Source organism: Thalassophryne amazonica, chromosome 4, assembly GCF_902500255.1.
Source record: "Thalassophryne amazonica chromosome 4, fThaAma1.1, whole genome shotgun sequence".
NCBI lineage: Eukaryota > Metazoa > Chordata > Actinopteri > Batrachoidiformes > Batrachoididae > Thalassophryne > Thalassophryne amazonica.
The window spans coordinates 126,806,561-126,826,726 of NC_047106.1; the positions used below are offsets into that span (position 1 = coordinate 126,806,561).

Genomic DNA, 20,166 nt, shown 5'->3' on the forward strand with positions numbered 1-20,166 from the left:
TTGCTGCAGATAAGATCACATTAGCAAACTGGCTACTGTTATAGCATGCACCAACATGATTTTAGCCTCTTTATGGAGGTAGAGAAATCCACTGGTCCAAGCACATGGACCAGAAACCATTGATATGTGTAGTTGATATTTTCCCCTGCTAGACCAATGTCGAGTTAAAATTGTTTTCGGTCTAGTGATTTAAAATGTTCGAGAAGACTGGCAGTTTTTTCAATCCTGTGCCTTAAATAACTGAGCCACTGTTTGCAGATTACAATGACCCCGCTGTGCCACTAAGTCACACCACTAACTTCGTGAATGAAATTCCGTCAACAAAGGAGACGTGTAAAAGTATGCAGTGTCCACGTGCTATTTTTATGTTAGATAGACGTCTTTTAATTTAACCGGAGCAACGCACAGAAAGAGAGGCAGAGCAGAGCAGGTCCACAGCGAGAGTTACTGTAGCGACACTATGCCCTTATATAGCAGATATGTACAAACCGTCTTTAAGAAACAAAACAGTCGGTATTAATAGTGTGTTTAATCTGTGTTGTGATGTTTTAATAATCATTTGATTGGTCAATCAAAATAAAAAGTTAACTTAGATCAACTGGTGCATTTTGCTACAAAATCTGAAGGAGATGTGAAACTATAACAATTTTCTTCAACAATCCAAATTTTGATCATACATTATAGATCTTACACAGCAAGAATAGATTACATAGCAAGAGTAAAGAGTAATCCCAATCATGTTTATATATGCATATATATATATATATGTATATATGTGTGTGTGTGTATGTGTGTATGTATATATATATATATATATATATATATATATATATATATATATATATATGTGTGTGTGTGTGTGTATATATACTACCTCTTTGTTATTTTATTGTATTGTTACAAGTATTTTTATTATTGCTTATCTTTGCACACGCTGTTTGATAAACATTTTTTACCTCATTTTCTTATTTTATTGTATTGTTACAAGTATTATTATTGCTTATCTTTCCACACGCTGTTTGATGCACATTTTCCTCTACTCACACTCATCTTGTGTGTTTTTTTAAGAGCTGACATAACATATGAATTTCTACACTGTGAGATCAATAAAGTCTTATCCTAAAGGCTATGTTTGGGCTGCATAACACAAGCACAAAGGCAGAATTACAGAGTGAAGTAAAAGGTGCACAGTACATTCACATGAAAGCAGAGGATCATGTAAGTAAATGTTTATTACTTTACATACATTCAGTACAAAATAGAAATAGAGTATTCTAGCAGTTATTTAATCCATTAATCGCGTAATTGGATAAAAGGTATTTTTGCATTTTTAAACAAATTAATGAATTTGAATGAATTTATTTAGCGTCGCACACACACACACACACACACACACACACACACATACTTAACAACAACAAAGAAAAGAAGACATGTCTCATTAAACAAAACAAAAAACAAAACTCAGCCATTTTCCAGTTTTGTGCAGCCGAAGGGGTGTAGACTGAAGCAAAACCTTATAAACACCCACCCATTTTACCATTTGCTATATACATATATATCATCAGTTGATTTCAAAATACTCTGTCACACAAGTTTGCAAATAATAATAATAGTAATACTAATAACAATAGTAACAATAATATAACAATAATAATAGCAGTAATAATAGCAACAATTATACCAAACAATTTACATACACAACACAGCAGCAACACAGCGCCGAGTTTAACAAACTGCTTCTGGTTTTGTAAGTAACTTTTAATCCAGTTCAGAGCTACCCCTGTGATCCCATACGGTTCCATCTTTTGAAATAATATGTTGTGATCAATTGTGTCAAAAGCCTTTCTTAGGTCAGTAAATAAACCTATTACTATTTCCCTTTGGTCCACATGTTTATTAGTCTCTTCTGTTGAATCGAGCAATGCCAGTGCAGTGGACTTTTTCACTCTCAAACCATATTGACTTTCATCAAGCAAGTTGTGTTGTTCTATAAATTTCTCCAGTCTGCTGTAGTAAAGCTTTTCCAATATCTTTTGAAAAGTGTGACAACAGAGACACAGGCTTGTAATTAGTAAAACAATGCTTGCTACCAGATTTAAATTAAGGTATCACTTTTGCCACTTTCATACCATTTGTAACAATTCCAGTTTGAAATGATTTATTAAAAAGTGAATAATGGTTTTGTGATTTTTAGTAATTATTTGCTTTACTAAGGGCATATGTACATCATTATGATCAGCTGACTTTAATTTTACATGTACTAACTACATTAATAATTTCCCTTTCATCTACTGGGCCAAGAAACGTGTGTGAATTTCTGTCAATTAATTGTTGATTTTTCCTGGGTGGAATTTTAGCTGCCAGATCTGGCCCAACATTAGAAAAAAAAATTATTGAAACTATTCACTACTTGGCTCATGTTATATTCATCTTTGTCATTATAAGTAAAGTATGTTGTGTAGTTATTTGATTTGGGTTCATTTGCTGTAATATTATTCAGTATTTTCCATGTTTCCTTTATGTTGTTTTTATTATTGTTTAGTATTTTTTTCAAAGTATGATTTTTTTTTTTTTTAATAGTTCGGCATAATAGTTGTTAATTTATTTTTATTGCCCTTATATTTAATCTCTGCCTCTCTTGATTTACTTTTAATGAATTCTCTGTATAGCAAACAACATCAATAGTACACGGCTCTCCCTAAGCAATGGCACAGTGTTGCTGTGCCATCACACAGATTGTCAAATTTAGGGTATCCCTTTCTGTTTTCCTGGGTAATTATTTATTTTTCACATCTTTACAAGTTTTGGATATTTCCCGGATGGTAAGTGCAGACGGTCGGTGTAATCTAGTCAGTCAGGCTGCATGTGAACGTGAGCACAGTCTGTGAAAAACTGGGCTCTGGAGTGCATCTTTTCCACCAAAACCACATTGCTAAATACGCTCTGCACCCTGTTGATGAAAACGCTGATCAAATCTGAATTTAAATACACAAACACACTGCTTCTTTTGAAATGCGCAGTAGGTCTATTTCAGATTATCAGCGTGGACCCACTCTCTCTTAAAAGGCTTTATTTTACTCTGTGTCGCATTGGAAAGTTGTAGCTTCTGGTGCTATATTGATGAGCTCTTACAGAGCTAGGTGAATGTTCTAGTCTTCTGTTTTTTTTTTTCTGGGGATGTTACAGCACCACACACAGGCCTGGCATATGTACTACAATGTTAAACAAAGCTTTGAGGCACAGAACTTGCCTCAAACATTTGTAATAGAATTATTCGAGTTACTCGACTAATCGTTTCAGCCCTAGATTCAGCATGTCTGTGGAGCTTACGTGGTGCATGCATGTCCGAGAAGTGCTAGTTTAACACCTTATACCCCAAGGTGTTCCATGCGAGAGACCTCAGGTGGACTTATCATGCATGCGCCAAACAATGCAACAATGGTCTATTCTTCCTGCTGCATATAGGGTCTTTGAAGCAGTTAGCACTGCTAGCTGTTAGCGATGTCTGTGTTTACCAGCTTATTGACTGTGGCTGGACAAATGAATGAATCAAAAGATACAGAAGCGATGATGGCAAGCTGATGTTTAATGGGCATTATGTGGAACTTGAGGAACTCTAAAGTATGTAAGGCTCAAAGCCCTCTCAAGCTGGAAGCAGCATCAGACAGCAGGAGGATATTCTCTGTGACTGCTGTGTGCCGTTTAATAAGTGAAATGATCGGAATGTGGTTGTGTTGTGAGGTATGTATTTATTATTTGTTACTTAGCTTGTTCACTCTGTTTTACACTTATTAGCTGTATTTTTAACTATTAGGAGTCATTTGATGCGGAGACACATCAAAGTCACGTGACTGAATTATGCGGTCCTCCCATCAAATTCCCCACACTCTTGTTGAAAGTGCAGACTTCAACCTATAAACCAGTTTAAAAATTTTGTTGATAGACCCAGTAAAACTTGAATAATGATTAATAATTTTGGCCAGGCTTTTTCCTGAATATTATGCTAATGTGTGGAGTGGTGCTTCGACCAATTGCTTGGCCCAGTGTGCGCACAAACAGGAGGTTCTCTGCCTCTTTCCTCGGAGCAATTACAAGGGAAAAAACATGAATTTCCCTTTATCATTTGGTGGAAAATGCACAACCTAAGCCAAATAAAAATGATCACACACCCACGTATTTGATTGTGGAGGCACTGCCTTCGATGCGTGTGTGAACATCTACCTCTTCTGTCACCTCTAGCCGGGGGAAAAGCAAGTCTACCCCTTTATCATTGGTGGAAAACACATGCCGTCCGCCACTGAAAATTTTAAATATGGAAGATGTTATGGATGTGGCCAACAAAATTGTGTGTTCTTTTCGAGCCAGGAGTCTGCAGAGGCGATTATTTTGTGCACAGCTGGAGGAGACAGGTGCAAAACACACAGATCTGCTGCCGCACACAGATGTTTGATGGCTCAGCTGAGGGAAATTTCTGGAATGGTTTTGTTGCCCAAAATTAAAGAATTTCTGAAACATTCAACTCATGCTGAATATGCTGAATAAACAAGCAGGGATTCGGTACAGGGATTCGTTTCAGCCCTAAATTCAGCATGTCTGAAGACAGTCAGTGGCTCTTGGATTGAGTCTTTCTTATTGATCTGACTGACAAGCTCAATAACTTGAGTCTAGAATTGCAGGGTAAAGACAAACCCATCATCATCATCATCATGATCAGCTCCGTGAACACGTTTAAAAGCAAGTTACACTTGCTATCAAGCAGGTTGCAACAGTGTGATCTACAGAACTTTCCACACATGGATTCAGAACTTAAGTGTCAGGGCAAAGACTGTGCTGAGCCTGAGAGTGCACGTTATGCTGAGCAAGTGCAGAGCATCTTGTCAGAATTTGATAGGCGCTTTACTGATTTTGCTTCCATTGAGACTGTTCTCACTTTTCTCTGTTTTCCATTTGAGGAAAATACGGATGTGGACTGTATAATGTCCAAAATAGCATTACTCTTCAACCTGAATCTCTTTACTGTTGAGATCCTCACACTGAAAAATGACATTGATGTGAAATCCAGAGCAACACCTGGTTTGGATGTTTATCTAAAGAGAAATACCCCAGTCTCAGACAAACTGCACAGAATTTGACTGCGCTTTTTGGATCAACTTATCTGTGTGAGTCTGCCTTTTCACACATGAAAATCATCAAGTCAAAATAGAGATCCACCATGACAGATGACCACCTTGCAGCCTGCTTACAGCTGGCACTCAGCTCCTACTGTCCAGATTACGAGAGACGATCTGCCTCCTCTCAGTGCCAGAAATCCCACTAAGGTAGGGTACTTTTCCAACATGAATTAAGTATTGTATTATTTGAGTTGTTTCTTGTGTTGTTACAGGCCAGTCCTAGGCCTACTTGTGCTTATTCTTTGCACCACGCACATTTACTGCAATCATGTATTATTACTGTTAAAACTTTATATTTGTGCCAGAAAATTGTGTTGGTGAACAATAAATTGCGGCTACGCTATGGCGTTCAATATGGCTTGATGCATTTTGATACACTGTCAAATTTAAAAGTAGAGCTCGGTTCAGAAAAGGTTGGGCACCCCTACACTGGGCAATTCCATGCTTCTCTGTCACAAAAGTCACAGCTTCTCCATAGGCACCCCATTGTGAAACCTGTGACTTCTGTGACAAAAGCATGGATTGCTAAAATCTGCAAAGAGCACCCTAACATACGTTTGTTGTTGTTTTGGTATTTTAAGAAGGTCTTGCCATCCTGTGAAGCTGTTCCATGTTTTTTTTTTAAAGCTGCTGCTGTGTTGTTTTTTGTATATAGCTGTTTGGAAAGTGCCACCAGAATTTCACTGCATAAATGCAATGACAATAAACATCTATTCTATTGTAGATGTGCGTGCATCTGAGGTTGACCTGTTGACAGTATCATTCCATGTAAACAAAAAAAAACTTCTGTTTTGGACAGAAAACTTCATGAATAGATTCTGTAGATCATTTGTCTGCTCTGAGACTCCATAACTTTAGTTCAAGTCCAGCAGCCATCACATTTTCCACTCTGCAGTCTGTGCGATGATAAATTTCTGAATGTTTGGATTAAAACCTGCATTAGTGATGCGACACTTTCAACAGCAGTACATGACAGCACTTTGCCATTAAATGCAGAATATTTTCAACGTTTTAAGTTAAGCACGACACTGCTGTGCTAATGTGTTCCTGCAGCAGACTGTGAACATTAAAAATATTCATTCCCCCTTTTATGACAAAATGCTATCACATGCTGATGTTGAAAATACCATACCACCAATGAATCTGCATGTTAAGAACTTTACACATTACAAATTGCTGAGCAATTGTTGAGTGTGGCGAGGGCAGGGCTGCTCCACCATTCATTCTGTGCTGCTGCTCTTGGTCAAAAAGTCAATGTGAGAGCTCTGCTATGTGTTTAACAAAAACAAATTTAATATTACTTATAAACGAGTAAAAGTAGCATCACGTGTTGCCCAATGTAACAAAGTGAGAGTGCATTTTTATTCATGATACATGTAACTGAGTAGGAGTAATAAGTATTCTGTAAAACAAATAACTCTCATAAGTACATGTAACAGAGTAAATGTAATGTGTCCCTACCCACCTCTGTTACCCTGTCACTAAGTAATTAAAGTACAATTTAGGTTTTAGTTTTGAAGTACTTGTTTTCAAAATGGAGTAAATTTAATTCCTGTTTCTTAAAATAGTTGCAGAATCTGTCCATGACGAACATCTATGGGTCGTGTACTGTGTAGTAACTGAGTCTGAGTACTTAATGATCCTGTTGGGTGTGTGTGACATTGGTGTATTCCATCTGTATCATTTGTTGCTTCTTTACCTCTGTTTACCTTAAGATTGCTGACTGAGTGCTGTGGCTAATCTCCATCTTCAAGTTATTATATGCCTGACAGCTTGCCAACATGACCAGGAGCCTCGTGTACAAAGACTTGCCTTCCTACTGAAACGTGGCATATGCCAAAACCCAGAAACTGGCATAAGCACAAAAATATCCAGACGTATCAAATTGTGCGTACACATGGATCCAAGTACGTTCTGTTTATACACCCCCACTCAATGTGGAATTGAGCGCATATGCACATGCACCAAACTCCGCCCTAGCCGTGCCCCTATTTAAATATGGAAATCTATGTAAATAGGCCCTGGAGCTGGGATTGCACACGCCATCACCTCAGACAACATGAACACAGAAAATAATTTATATTGAGCGTGTGCCACAGATGACTGGAAATTACATGGAGACATGCAGGGATAGTTTATTTGGTGCCCTGTTACACAGAATAAACGTGGAACTGGAAAAATATGCATGGGAGCGTGTGTGTGTGAAGGCGTAAATGCTGTCGGGCCAGAACAGTGCACACACTGAAGTTAAAAACTTGAGGTGCACCGCCACTGACAGTTTGTGACATGCACGACTTTAAAGTCCCTTCACACATAGTGCGAAGTTTGGATGAAGTGCACACTTAGTGCGCATGATGCAGGAATTGTGTGCAAACCGTGTAATGTTGTCCTTGTCGCCAAGGCCTCATACACCTGTTCCTACAACTGACAAGACAAAGTGTGCGCTGTGCGAACCCATTGCACCCTCTCGCGGCAGGTTCCAGCCAAATTCCAGGGTACACGCACAAACACCTAACACCGCACGCATGGCACTTAGAAAATGTGTGGCCAGATGCATTCTTGGCACAACAAGAGACTGCAGACAATCACTGTCGTACTGCTGTGAAATTTGTCTGAGTTCCTCACGAGTGTGACTTTGCAAACATACACACTGACACGTGGGTGTGTGCCCTCCACTCATGGGAGGCGTGGCTTCCAACAGAAGCAGCTGTGGTGATCTGTCATTCTGGACATTCCAGCTACACAACACCTACTGTGTTTGGACAGTTATGGACTAACAACTGTCCACTGTGAGGCGCGTGTGTCTGATTGCTGTATTTACATGGACATAAATAAAAACATATATCGTCGTGCATTATTGGTAAAGCACTTTGAGTGTCTTATGCAGATGGAAAAGAGCTATATAAATGCAGTCCATTTAACCATTATCCTGATCCCGAATCCGGATACAGATCCAGATCACCTCCGGATTTTAATGGAGTCTTCCAAGGCCTATCACCAATGTGTAGTGAAGTAGTTTTCACGTAATCCTCAAAATCTGACAAAGTGAAATGTAAAAATTGAAATTCTGATCTTGAATCCGAATCACCTCCAAAATTTAGTGGAGTCTTTCATGACCTAATATCTATCTATGGTGTAACGTTGGTGAAAATCTGTGCAGTAGTTTTGATGTAATTCGTTAAAGCCTATATAAAGTGAAATCTTGATCCAGAATCCAGAACCAGATTACCTCCAAAATGTAATGGAGTCTTCCATGGCCTAATATGTATCTGTGGTGAAACGTTCGTCAAAATCCGTGCAGTATTTTTGACATAATTCTGTTAACAGACAGACAGATGAATAAATAAACGATGATTTTATTATGTCCTTGGATGTAATAATAACAAACAACATATTTGAATGTGCCATTTTACGCATCACTTTGCACATGCGTAAAAGCATGTGCATTATGTCCACCCATTATAATTGCAAACACATGGGTGTTAATTGTTTATAAATATGTCTCTGGTGTGCACGTCACGCTGATACGTCACGCCCATAACAAATCTGAAGTAAATACATATAAGCTTCTGTTGCTGGAATTGGATGAACTGTCCACAGTGCAGGTTTTGTCTGTTGTGTCCCCACTTATACAGCTTCATGGTGGAGTTGTACAGAATGGGTTTTCTTATAAAGACAGCATGAACCTTTTCAACACTTTGCCAGAAGGTGGCTGTGAAATTTGAGCATAGATCTGATTTGTTTTATTATATGAAAATCCTTTTGCTGTTGCACATGTGTATTTTTTTTGAACCCACACAAGGATTAGACTCAAGCTTCTTTGGTTTGTAGAGTGAGCATCAACAAATTATTGTAAATGTGGGAATGCAAGTGAGACTCCAGTGATCTGAACAGAGTGAGCATCAATTCCTCTTTGTAGATGGTATATAGACAATAAAGTATTGTTTAGCATTTGTTTTCTTAATTTGATTCCCCCCCCCTCTAAAAAGTACTGATAAGAATACTGTTAAAGAGGACCTATGCAACTCTGGCTGATTTTTTTTTTCTTTTTTTTTTGATTGCATTCTTCTCTATGTCAGGTTCCGACCCCGGGGTGGGGTAGGTTCTCTTATTTCCCCTTTCCACAGCTCAATTTTCTATTTATTAGTTTCATTCTGAGTTCGTCATTTATTTTCTGTTCAGTATTCTGTCTTTCTGTTATTCAATTGTAGTCTCTGTCCAGTTATTGTTTTTTTCATTGTATTATGCTTTTGTTTCTGGTTTTATTTACTGCTTCTTATGTAGTCTTTCATTGTTTCATTCCTTTTTTGTGTTACATTTTATACAGTTGTCTTGAGTTTTGTTTTCTGTTATGCAATTACGCTGTTTATCTAAACGTTACTTTGTTATGGTTATTATATTTTATACTTCAGCCATGTGTTTAGTTTGTTACCTAAAGTAGTCACTGATTTTGTTCTCCTTTTGTATGTCCTTTACTTACACTCTTGCACCTGACTGTTTCATCTTTGTTTGTGTCTTCCCCCGTGTTCACTTACACTCTTGCACCTACCTCTTTCATCTTTGTCTTTGTTTTCCCCGTGTGTTCACTTACACTCTTGTACCTGCCTGTTTCATCTTTGTCTGTCTGCCTTCATCAGTCCCTCACTTTATTGCATCTCTTCCCTCCTCTTGGATTCACCTGACCACACCTTTCTTCCACATGTGCACCTTGTTAACCTAATTACCCCACCTGTGTATTTAAGGCCTTCACTTTCTCCACTCCTTGCCAGTTTGTCGTAATCCATGTATCCAAGTTCCAGCCTCTTGATTTTGTCTTGTTTCTGCCTCAGTGTGTTTCGACCTTGCTTTGTTTACTGGACCCAGTTTTTGCCTCAGCCTATGATATAGTATCTCAGTGTTTTTGAACCCAGCCTGTCTCTCGACCACGTTTTTGCCTAGCTCTTGACACAGTGCAGTGTTTACAAAACACTTTTTGACAAAGTTCTGTTTCTGTGTGGATGAGGCGTTACTCTTAAACTGGGCAGACACTGTACGATATTTTCAGTCGTACTCTGCTCCAGCTCAAACTGTGCGACAAAACCGCAGGGTGTAAAAGTTCAGAGCACATGATTTACAACCCCTGGCAATAATTATGGAATCACCGGCCTCGGAGGATGTTCATTCAGTTGTTTAATTTTGTAGAAAAAAAGCAGATCACTGACATGACACAAAACTAAAGTCATTTCAAATGGCAACTTTCTGGCTTTAAGAAACACTATAAGAAATCAGGAAAAAAATTGTGGCAGTCAGTAATGGTTACTTTTTTAGACCAAACTAACACCTGCATCATATCAGATCTGCTCGTTAGTCTGCATCTAAAAAGGAGTGATCACACCTTGGAGAGCTGTTGCACCAATTGGACTGACATGAATCATGGCTCCAACACAAGAGATGTCAGTTGAAACAAAGGAGAGGATTATCAAACTCTTAAGAGGGTAAATCATCACACAATGTTGCAAAAGATGTTGGTTATTCACAGTCAGCTGTGTCTAAACTCTGGACCAAATACAAACAACATGGGAAGGTTGTTAAAGGCAAACATACTGATAGACCAAGGAAGACATCAAAGCGTCAAGACAGAAAACTTAAAGCAATATGGCTCAAAAATCGAAAATGCACAACAAAACAAATGCGGAATGAATGGGCGGAAACTGGAGTCAATGTCTGTGACCGAACTGTAAGAAACAGCCTAAAGGAAATGGGATTTACATACAGAAAAGCTAAACGAAAGCCATCATTAACACCTAAACAGAAAAAAAACAAGGTTACAATGGGCTAAGGAAAAGCAATCGTGGACTGTGGATGACTGGATGAAAGTCATATTCAGTGATGAATCTCGAATCTGCGTTGGGCAAGCTGATGATGCTGGAACTTTTGTTTGGTGCCGTTCCAATGAGATTTATAAAGATGACTCCTGAAGAGAACATGTAAATTTCCACAGTCATTGATGATATGGGGCTGCATGTCAGGTAAAGGCACTGGGGAGATGGGTGTCATTAGATCATCAATAAATGCACAAGTTTACGTTGCTATTTTGGACACTTTTCTTATCCCATCAATTGAAAGGATGTTTGGGGATGATGAAATCATTTTTCAAGATGATAATGCATCTTGCCATAGAGCAAAAACTGTGAAAACATTCCTTGCAAAAACATATAACACATAGGGTCAATGTCATGGCCTGCAAATAGTCCGGATCTTAATCCAATTGAAAATCTGTGGTGGAAGTTGAAGAAAATGGTCCATGACAAGGCTCCAACCTGCAAAGCTGATGTGGCAACAGCAATCAGAGAAAGTTGGAGCCAGATTGATGAAGAGTACTGTTTGTCACTCATTAAGTCCATGCCTCAGAGACTGCAAGCTGTTATAAAAGCCAGAGGTGGTGCAACAAAATACTAGTGATGTGTTGGAGCGTTTTTTTGTTTTTCATGATTCCATAATTTTTTCCTCAGAATTGAGTGATTCCATATTTTTTTTCCCTCTGCTTGGTCTAAAAAAGTAACCGTTACTGACTGCCACAATTTTTTTTCCTGATTTCTTATAGTGTTTCTTAAAGCCAGAAAGTTGCCATTTGAAATGACTATAGTTTTGTGTCATGTCTGTGATCTGCTTTTTTTTTCTACAAAATTAAAGAACTGAATGAACATCCTCCGAGGCCGGTGATTCCATAATTTTTGCCAGGGGTTGTATGTTCTCACACTACGGCCCAGTGCTCTGATGCGATCTGACTACTCACATTGTACTTTCAAAAACCACACGTCGTACTCGTGTTTTCAGAAGGAAAATGTAAACAGCTTTTTTTTCTTTTTCTTTTTTTTAAACTTCATTTACATTTCTTATTTTTACAAAAACTCGATGGGTGACATCAAAGTTTTAACAACAACAAAAAAAACAATACAAGACTTTACATGAGTTGAAGAATAAGGGGGAAAAAGAAATAGAAGCTGCTCTCCCAAAGAGATGATTGTTTATGCTCTCTCCATTGTTTGCACATGTGCAGCGCGAGAGGTTGGGGTAAATCGGCTCGATACCCTTACGAGGGCCGACCAGAATATCCAACAGGTTTGATTTTCATTCGACTATACAATTACCGATTGGGAGGTGGTCGTGAGAGGTTAAACACAGCTCGTTACTCCATGTATACTACACGATGCAGGACGCACAATTAAGCTGAAACTCAGCGTGATGCAGAAAATTCTCGCACGAGTGAAAAACCAGCTGAAAAGGGGCCAAAACCCGCACAGTGTAAGCCCAGGTTTACCTTAACTGCACCCCCCACTCTTCTTCTCTTCTTCTATCCCTAGACCCTGTTTTGTGACCCACAACACATTACCAATGAGTTAATAGTGGAGATTGTAACTTTATCCTTCAGTGTTCTTGTGTGTATCTTTAGGGTGGGATCATGAGCAGTGTGTTTGAACTGTCTCAACTGACACAAGCTCATAGCTTTGCACTTGTGCTGACATGCACAGAAGTCACAACCTCCGGACTGCTGGAAATGTTTTGCCGTTGTTGTCTGTGTGTGTCACCCCACCTCTGCATGCCATTATATGCATATATGCTTTGAAGTATTGCAACAGACAAGGTGTGTGTGTGTGTGTGTGTGTGTGTGTGTGTGTGTGTGTGTGTGTGTGTGTGTGTGTGTGTGTGTGTCAACACCACCTTTGCTTGAAGAAAAAGATTGCATTGTTGCAGTTAAAAGTTAAAAAGCCGTGCCTGTCGGTAAAAGGGGAAAAATTAACACAATTTGAATGCATAAACACAGTCACATGACAAACATACAAAATGTGTGCCAGTTTTGGCATTCTGTCCATAAGCCGTAACACCCACATCAGCTTCACACTACACAATCTGAGGACAAGCACCACCACCATTGAACCTCAGAGCCTGTTTGGTGACTTTGTTCATGTCCATCAGCAAATCACAGTCAAAGAAGTATGAAATAAGTCAACTGTATTTGATGAGACTCTGGTGTAGTTAAGTTATTGTGACGTAGTCACAGGTGTCCTAAGCCTTGAGCCCCTGGGCCTATAAGATATTTCTCACTAAATATTGATTTGATTTTTTTTATTTTTTATTCATACACTTTGTGCATTTGTTCATTTTTAACAAGAGATTTGCATGCCCCACATACATGCACGCACATGCGTGTGCATGCTTGTTTGCTAAATCCTGTCCCAGTGTCAGGATCTGCCCCAGCCCAGGATTCATGTCTGGGTTTTCCCCTTGTTTTAGTCTAGGCTTCCAGTGAGGATTTTACGGTTTTACTTTTCTTATTATTATACGTTGTCATTTAAATTTTGGTTTGGTTGTGTTTGTTTCTTTACTTTGTGTAATGCTTTTGTTACCTGTTTTGTTCTCTGTTCATAATTTATTTATGGTTTAGTTATTCATTGCATTACCTAGTCCCTGGTTTTGATTTGTTAATCATTTATTTCCTATTCTGTCAATAGCTTGTTTTGTCATGCTTAGTGTATTCACTTTCCTGTGTCACATCCTCTTGTTTTAGATATTATCATTAGTTTTCTGGTTTTCCACTCTTTGACTCACCACCTTAGTTTTTAGTTATATCCCTCTGTTTTGTTTGCGTTTATTACAGTTAGTCAAGCACGTCACGTTTTGCACCGTTGGGTTTTTAATTATCTTGGCCCAGTGCACTTTGCTTTTGGCTTACTGCACTTTCTTGCACTTAGCTTTGTCTTCCCCGGTTACGCCCCCTCCCAGCACCTTCTGCACACCTGTTCCTCATTTCACACCCTGATTCTTCCACTAGTATTTAAGTCCTCACAGTCTCACAGTCCCTTGCCAGATTGTTGCATTTTTGCACTCTCCATCCTCACGCCTTTGTCCTGTTTTGCCTTGCTGTATTTATGACCTTGCCTGTGTAATCGACCTCTGCCTCGTCTTATCCCTGAACTCTGCTTGTTTTTTGACTTTGCCTCTGCCTCAGCCCTGTGAACTCCTTGACGACGTGTATTTGGAAAATGCTTGTTTTTTTTGGACTCTGCCGCAGCTTGCTACCTGCCTGTACCTCCTCTACGTTGTCTGATTCCCTGTGTACCGAACCTGTTGCCTGCTTACCAGATGAAGCCCCTTTTCTTAATTCTACACCTATGTCTGTGAGTCTGCATATTCCTCCTACAACCTTCAGGGCCAAGCCACCACAAACCATGACACCCAGGTGTCCTTTGAGATGCACTCAACTCAAATGTAGTGCCCTCTACTGGGCCAGTGTATTTGTTTTGAAACCTATGCAGTTATTGGAAAAAAAACCCCACTGCTTAAAAAAAAAAATCCCACATCCAATCTGAGTGTAGCATTATGTTGTTAAAATGAGGTTGTAATTTTTAAGAAGAAAAAAGGACACAACACTAACTGTGACATATATCTTTGCAGGAATTATGCAGCAACCCCCATTTGTTTGTGGATGGCATCAGCGCTCATGACTTGTACCAAGGCCAGCTGGGTAACTGCTGGTTTGTGGCCGCCTGTTCGAGTTTGGCCTCCATAGAAGCACTTTGGCAGAAGGTGAGAGGGCGGTTGTGTGACAACTTTAATGACTGAGATCCTCTCGGTGATTGTTGTGCCTTAAATGCAGATATTGCGCATAATACACAATGACTGACCCAAGCTTTTTTTGTGTAAATGTAACTCTTTAGCTTTGCTAGATTGTGTTCTTGTGTGAACAGAGATTGAGAAATAACGACTTAACCTTTATACTGACAATGATTTTTTTTGTTCTCCTGAAGAGCGAGTACGGCAGCTGTCTTATTCCCGCTACAGTCAGGAACTAGATCAGTAAATGCGGACTTTGTCATGACCTGATGCCAAAATGATCTCCACTGATTGAGTAATGAACACTGATAATGTCCCACTCACAAAGAATTGTTACATGTCAAATCAACATAGATAGTTGCAGGACGACATGCAGTGATGAAGACCTGCTACTTTTGTACAGGAAGAGGATAAGATGGTTTTGGGTACATATGCTTGTAGCCTTTATCAAACTGAATAGAGCACCGTCTACTTTGTCACATAAACGATGTGCTGGTCTGGTAATACAGTAGTGTTCAATATAATAGTAGTGCTATGTGACTAAAAAGATTAATCCAGGTTTTGAGTATATTTCTTATTGTTACATGGGAAACAAGGTACCAGTAGATTCAGTAGAGTCTCACAAATCCAACAAGACCAAGCATTCATGATATGCACACTCTTAAGGCTATGAAATTGGGCTATTAGTAAAAAAAAAAAAGTAGAAAAGGGGGTGTTCACAATAATAGTAGTGTGGCATTCAGTCAGTGAGTTCGGCAATTTTGTGGAACAAACAGGTGTGAATCAGGTGTCCCCTATATAAGGATGAAGCCAGCACCTGTTGAACATGCTTTTCTCTTTGAAAGCCTGAGGAACATGGGACATTCAAGACATTGTTCAGAAGAACAGCGTAGTTTGATTAAAAAGTTGATTGGAGAGGGGAAAACTTATACGCAGGTGCAAAAAAGTGTAGGCTGTTCATCTACAATGATCTCCAATGCTTTAAAATGGACAAAAAAAAAACCAGAGACGCATGGAAGAAAATGGAAAACAGCCATTAAAATGGATAGAAGAATAACCAGAATTGCAAAGGCTCACCCATTGATCAGCTCCAGGATGATCAAAGACAGTCTGGAGTTACCTGTAAGTGCTGTGACAGTTAGAAGATGCCTGTGTGAAGCTAATTTATTTGCAAGAATCCCCCGCAAAGTCCGTCTGTTAAATAAAAGACGTGCAGAAGAGGTTACAATTTGCCAAAGAACACATCAACTGGCCTAAAGAGAAATGGAGGAATATTTTGTGGACTGATGAGAGTAAAATTGTTCTTTTTGGGTCCTAGGGCCACAGACAGTTTGTGAGACGACCCCCAAACTCTGAATTCAAGCCACAGTTCACAGTGAAGACAGTGAAGCATGGTGGTGCAAGCATCATGATATGGGCATGTTTCTCTTACTATGGTGTTGGGCCTATATATCGCATACCAGGTATCATGGATCAGTTTGGATATGTCAGAATACTTGAAGAGGTCATGTTGCCTTATGCTCAAGAGGACATGCCCTTGAAATGGGTGTTTCAACAAGACAATGACCCCAAGCACACTAGTAAACAAGCAAAATCTTGGTTCCAAACCAACAAAATTAATGCCTCGCAGATGTGAAGAAATCATGAAAAACTGTGGTCATACAACTAAATACTAGTTTAGTGATTCACAGGATTGCTAAAAAAGCAGTTTGAACATAATAGTTTTGAGTCTGTAGCGTATTATTGTGAACACCCCCTTTTCTACTTTTTTTTTTACTAATAGTCCAATTTCATAGCCTTAAGAGTGTGCATATCATGAATGCTTGGTCTTGTTGGATTTGTGAGAATCTACTGAATCTACTGGTACCTTGTTTTCCATGTAACAATAAGAAATCTCCTCAAAACCTGGATTAATCTTTTTAGTCACATAGCACTACTATTATTCTGAACACTACTGTATGTCCATTTGAGTTTACAACCCAAATTCCAATGAAGTTGGAATGTTGTGTAACATGTAAATAAAAACAGAATACAATGATTTGCAAATCCTCTTCAACCTATATTCAGTTGAACACACCACAAAGACAAGATATTTAATGTTCAAACTGATAAACTTGTTTTTTTGCAAATATTTGCTCATTTTGAAATGTATGCCTGCAATACATTTCAAAAAAGCTGGGACAAGGGTATGTTTATCACTGTGTTACATCACCTTTCCTTCTAACAACACTCAATAAGCGTTTGGGAACTGAGGACAATAACTGTTGAAGCTTTGCAGGTGGAATTCTTTCCCATTGTTGCTTGATGTACGACTTCAGTTGTTCAACAGTCCGGGGTCTCTGTTATCTTATATTGTGCTTCATAATGCGCCACACATTTTCAGTGGGCAACAGGTCTGGACTGCAGGCAGGTCAGTCTAGTACCTGCACTCTTTTACTACAAAGCCACGCTGTTGTAACGCCTGCAGAATGTGGCTTGGCATTGTCTTGCTGAAATAAGCAGGAACGTCCCTGAAAAAGACATTGCTTGGATGGCAGCATGTGTTGCTCCAAAACCTGGATGTACCTTTCAGCATTGATGGTGCCATCACAGATGTGTAAGTTGCCTATGCCATGGGCACTAACACCCCCCCATACCATCACAGATGCTGGCTTTTAAACTTTGCGCTGGTAACAATCTGGATGGTCTTTTTCCTCTTTTGTCCACAGGACACAATGTCCATGATTTCCAAAAACAATCTGAAATGTGTACTCATCAGACCACAGCACATTTTTCCACTTTGCGTCTGTCCATTTCAAATGAGCTCAGGCCCACAGAAAGCGGTGGCATTTTTGGATGTTGTTGATCTATGGCTTTCACTTTGCATGGTAGAGTTTTAACTTGCACTTGTAGATGTAGCGACGAATTGTGTTAACTGACAATGGTTTTCTGAAGTGTTCCTGAGCCCACGCAGTAAAATCTTTTACACAATGATGTCAGTTTTTAATGCGATGCCGCCTGAGGGATTGAAGGTCACAGGCATTCAATGTTGGTTTTTGGACTTGCTGCTTATGTGTGGAAAGTTCTCCAGATTCTCTGAATCTTCTGATTATATTATGGACTGTAGATGATGGAATCCCTAAATTCCTTGCAATTGAAAGTTGAGAAACATTGTTCTTAAACTGTTGGACTATTTTTTTTCATGCAGTTGTTTACGAAGTGGTGATCCTCACCCCATCTTTGCTTGTGAACAGCTGAGCCTTGTGGGGATGCTCCTTTTATACCCAATCATGACACTCGCCTGTTTCCAATTAACCTGTTCACCTGTGGAATGTTCCAAACAGGCGTTCTTTGAGCATTGTTACCCCTGTCCCAGCTTTTTTAAATGTTGCAGGCACCCATTTCATAATGAGCAGATATTTGCACAAAAACAGTAAAGTTTATCCTTTTGAACATTAAATATCTTGTCTTTGTCATGTATTCAATTGAATATACACTCAACAAAAATATAAATGCAACACTTTTGGTTTTGCTCCCATTTTGTATGAGATGAACTCAAAGATCTAAAACTTTTTCCACATACAATATCACCATTTCCCTCAAATATTGTTCACAAACCAGTCTAAATCTGTGATAGTGAGCACTTCTCCTTTGCTGAGATAATCCATCCCACCTCACAGGTGTGCCATATCAAGATGCTGATTAGACACCATGATTAGTGCACAGGTGTGCCTTAGACTGCCCACAATAAAAGGCCACTCTGAAAGGTGCAGTTTTATCACACAGCGCAATGCCACAGATGTCGCAAGATTTGAGGGAGCGTGCAATTGGCATGCTGACAGCAGGAATGTCAACCAGAGCTGTTGCTCGTGTATTGAATGTTCATTTCTCTACCATAAGCCGTCTCCAAAGGCGTTTCAGAGAATTTGGCAGTACATCCAACCAGCCTCACAACTGCAGACCACGTGTAACCACACCAGCTCAGGACCTCCACATCCAGCATGTTCACCTCCAAGATCGTCTGAGACCAGCTACTCGGACAGCTGCTGAAACAATCGGTGTTCATAACCAAAGAATTTCTGCACAAACTGTCAGAAACCGTCTCAGGGAAGCTCATCTGCATGCTCGTCGTCCTCATCGGGGTCTCGACCTGACTCCAGTTCGTCGTCGCAACTTCGCACAGCCATTGAAGAGGAGTGGACCAACATTCCACAGGCCACAATTGACAACCTGATCAACTCTATGCGAAGGAGATGTGTTGCACTGCATGAGGCAAATGGTGGTCACACCAGATACTGACTGGTATCCCCCCCAATAAAACAAAACTGCACCTTTCAGAGTGGCCTTTTATTGTGGACAGTCTAAGGCACACCTGTGCACTAATCATGGTGTCTAATCAGCATCTTGATATGGCACACCTGTGAGGTGGGATGGATTATCTCAGCAAAGGAGAAGTGCTCACTATCACAGATTTAGACTGGTTTGTGAACAATATTTGAGGGAAATGGTGATATTGTGTATGTGGAAAAAGTTTTAGATCTTTGAGTTCATCTCATACAAAATGGGAGCAAAACCAAAAGTGTTGCGTTTATATTTTTGTTGAGTATAGATTGAAGAGGATTTTCAAATTATTATATTCTATTTTTATTTACATTTCACACAACGTCCCAACTTCTTTGGAATTGGAGTAGCAGTACAAGAGACGGTGATGTCACACTGCATGTGACATGACTGACACGTGCATTTAAAATGTCATTTTAAAAACATCCTTGCAAGATGAGAACATCTAACAGAAAAAGAAAAACTGACCATGTTGGCCTCAGTATATTTCTGAACAGATTTAGTAAGTTGTGTAAATCTGCACAGTATCCACATTGGACAAAGTGGTTCATATGGTTTAAATTTGTTCACAAAAGGAAGATCGCTTTCAAAAGTAAAGTGATCGTGTTGTATGCTGTCGCTACATAGCTTAAAAAATATAAATAAATATTCACACTGCTAAGAATTTTCCCCCAAGGACTGTGGTGGGAATACATTTCTTTTATTTATTTTGCTAGCTTGTTTTGCATTTTGGCTACACCCCATCTTAATTAGCCACTCAAAATAACCAAACCTACAGAACAGATGCACACATTGAACTGTATTTTGAGCTTTGTTTATATTTGTCCCCTTTCAGTAATAATTCTGCCTCCTTTTCCTCAGGAAAATCCCTCTCCTATCCAATTCTTACAGAAAACAGGGTACGTCCTGTTTTCTTAGGAGCAGATCATATTCCCTCCATTTGGAATGCATTAGTTTGTATCTGTGAAGTTGTCTGAGGTGAAGTAACTGAAGCTGAATAAAATCAACACATTTTACTAGACTACTGTGACATTTTCTCTGGCATTCTGAGAAATCTTATTAGTTTTCTGTAGCTAAT

At 39.3% G+C, this 20,166-nt stretch overlaps 1 protein-coding gene across 1 annotated transcript in view; it reads left to right on the top strand.

The window, feature by feature from the left end:
• Positions 1-20,166, top strand: part of LOC117508692 (calpain-5-like) — a 95,943-nt gene that overhangs the window by 21,136 nt on the left and 54,641 nt on the right. The window contains exon 3 of the mRNA XM_034168505.1: positions 14,610-14,741. Coding sequence (XP_034024396.1) covers positions 14,610-14,741 — 132 coding nt within the window. The remainder of the gene's footprint in view (positions 1-14,609; positions 14,742-20,166) is intronic.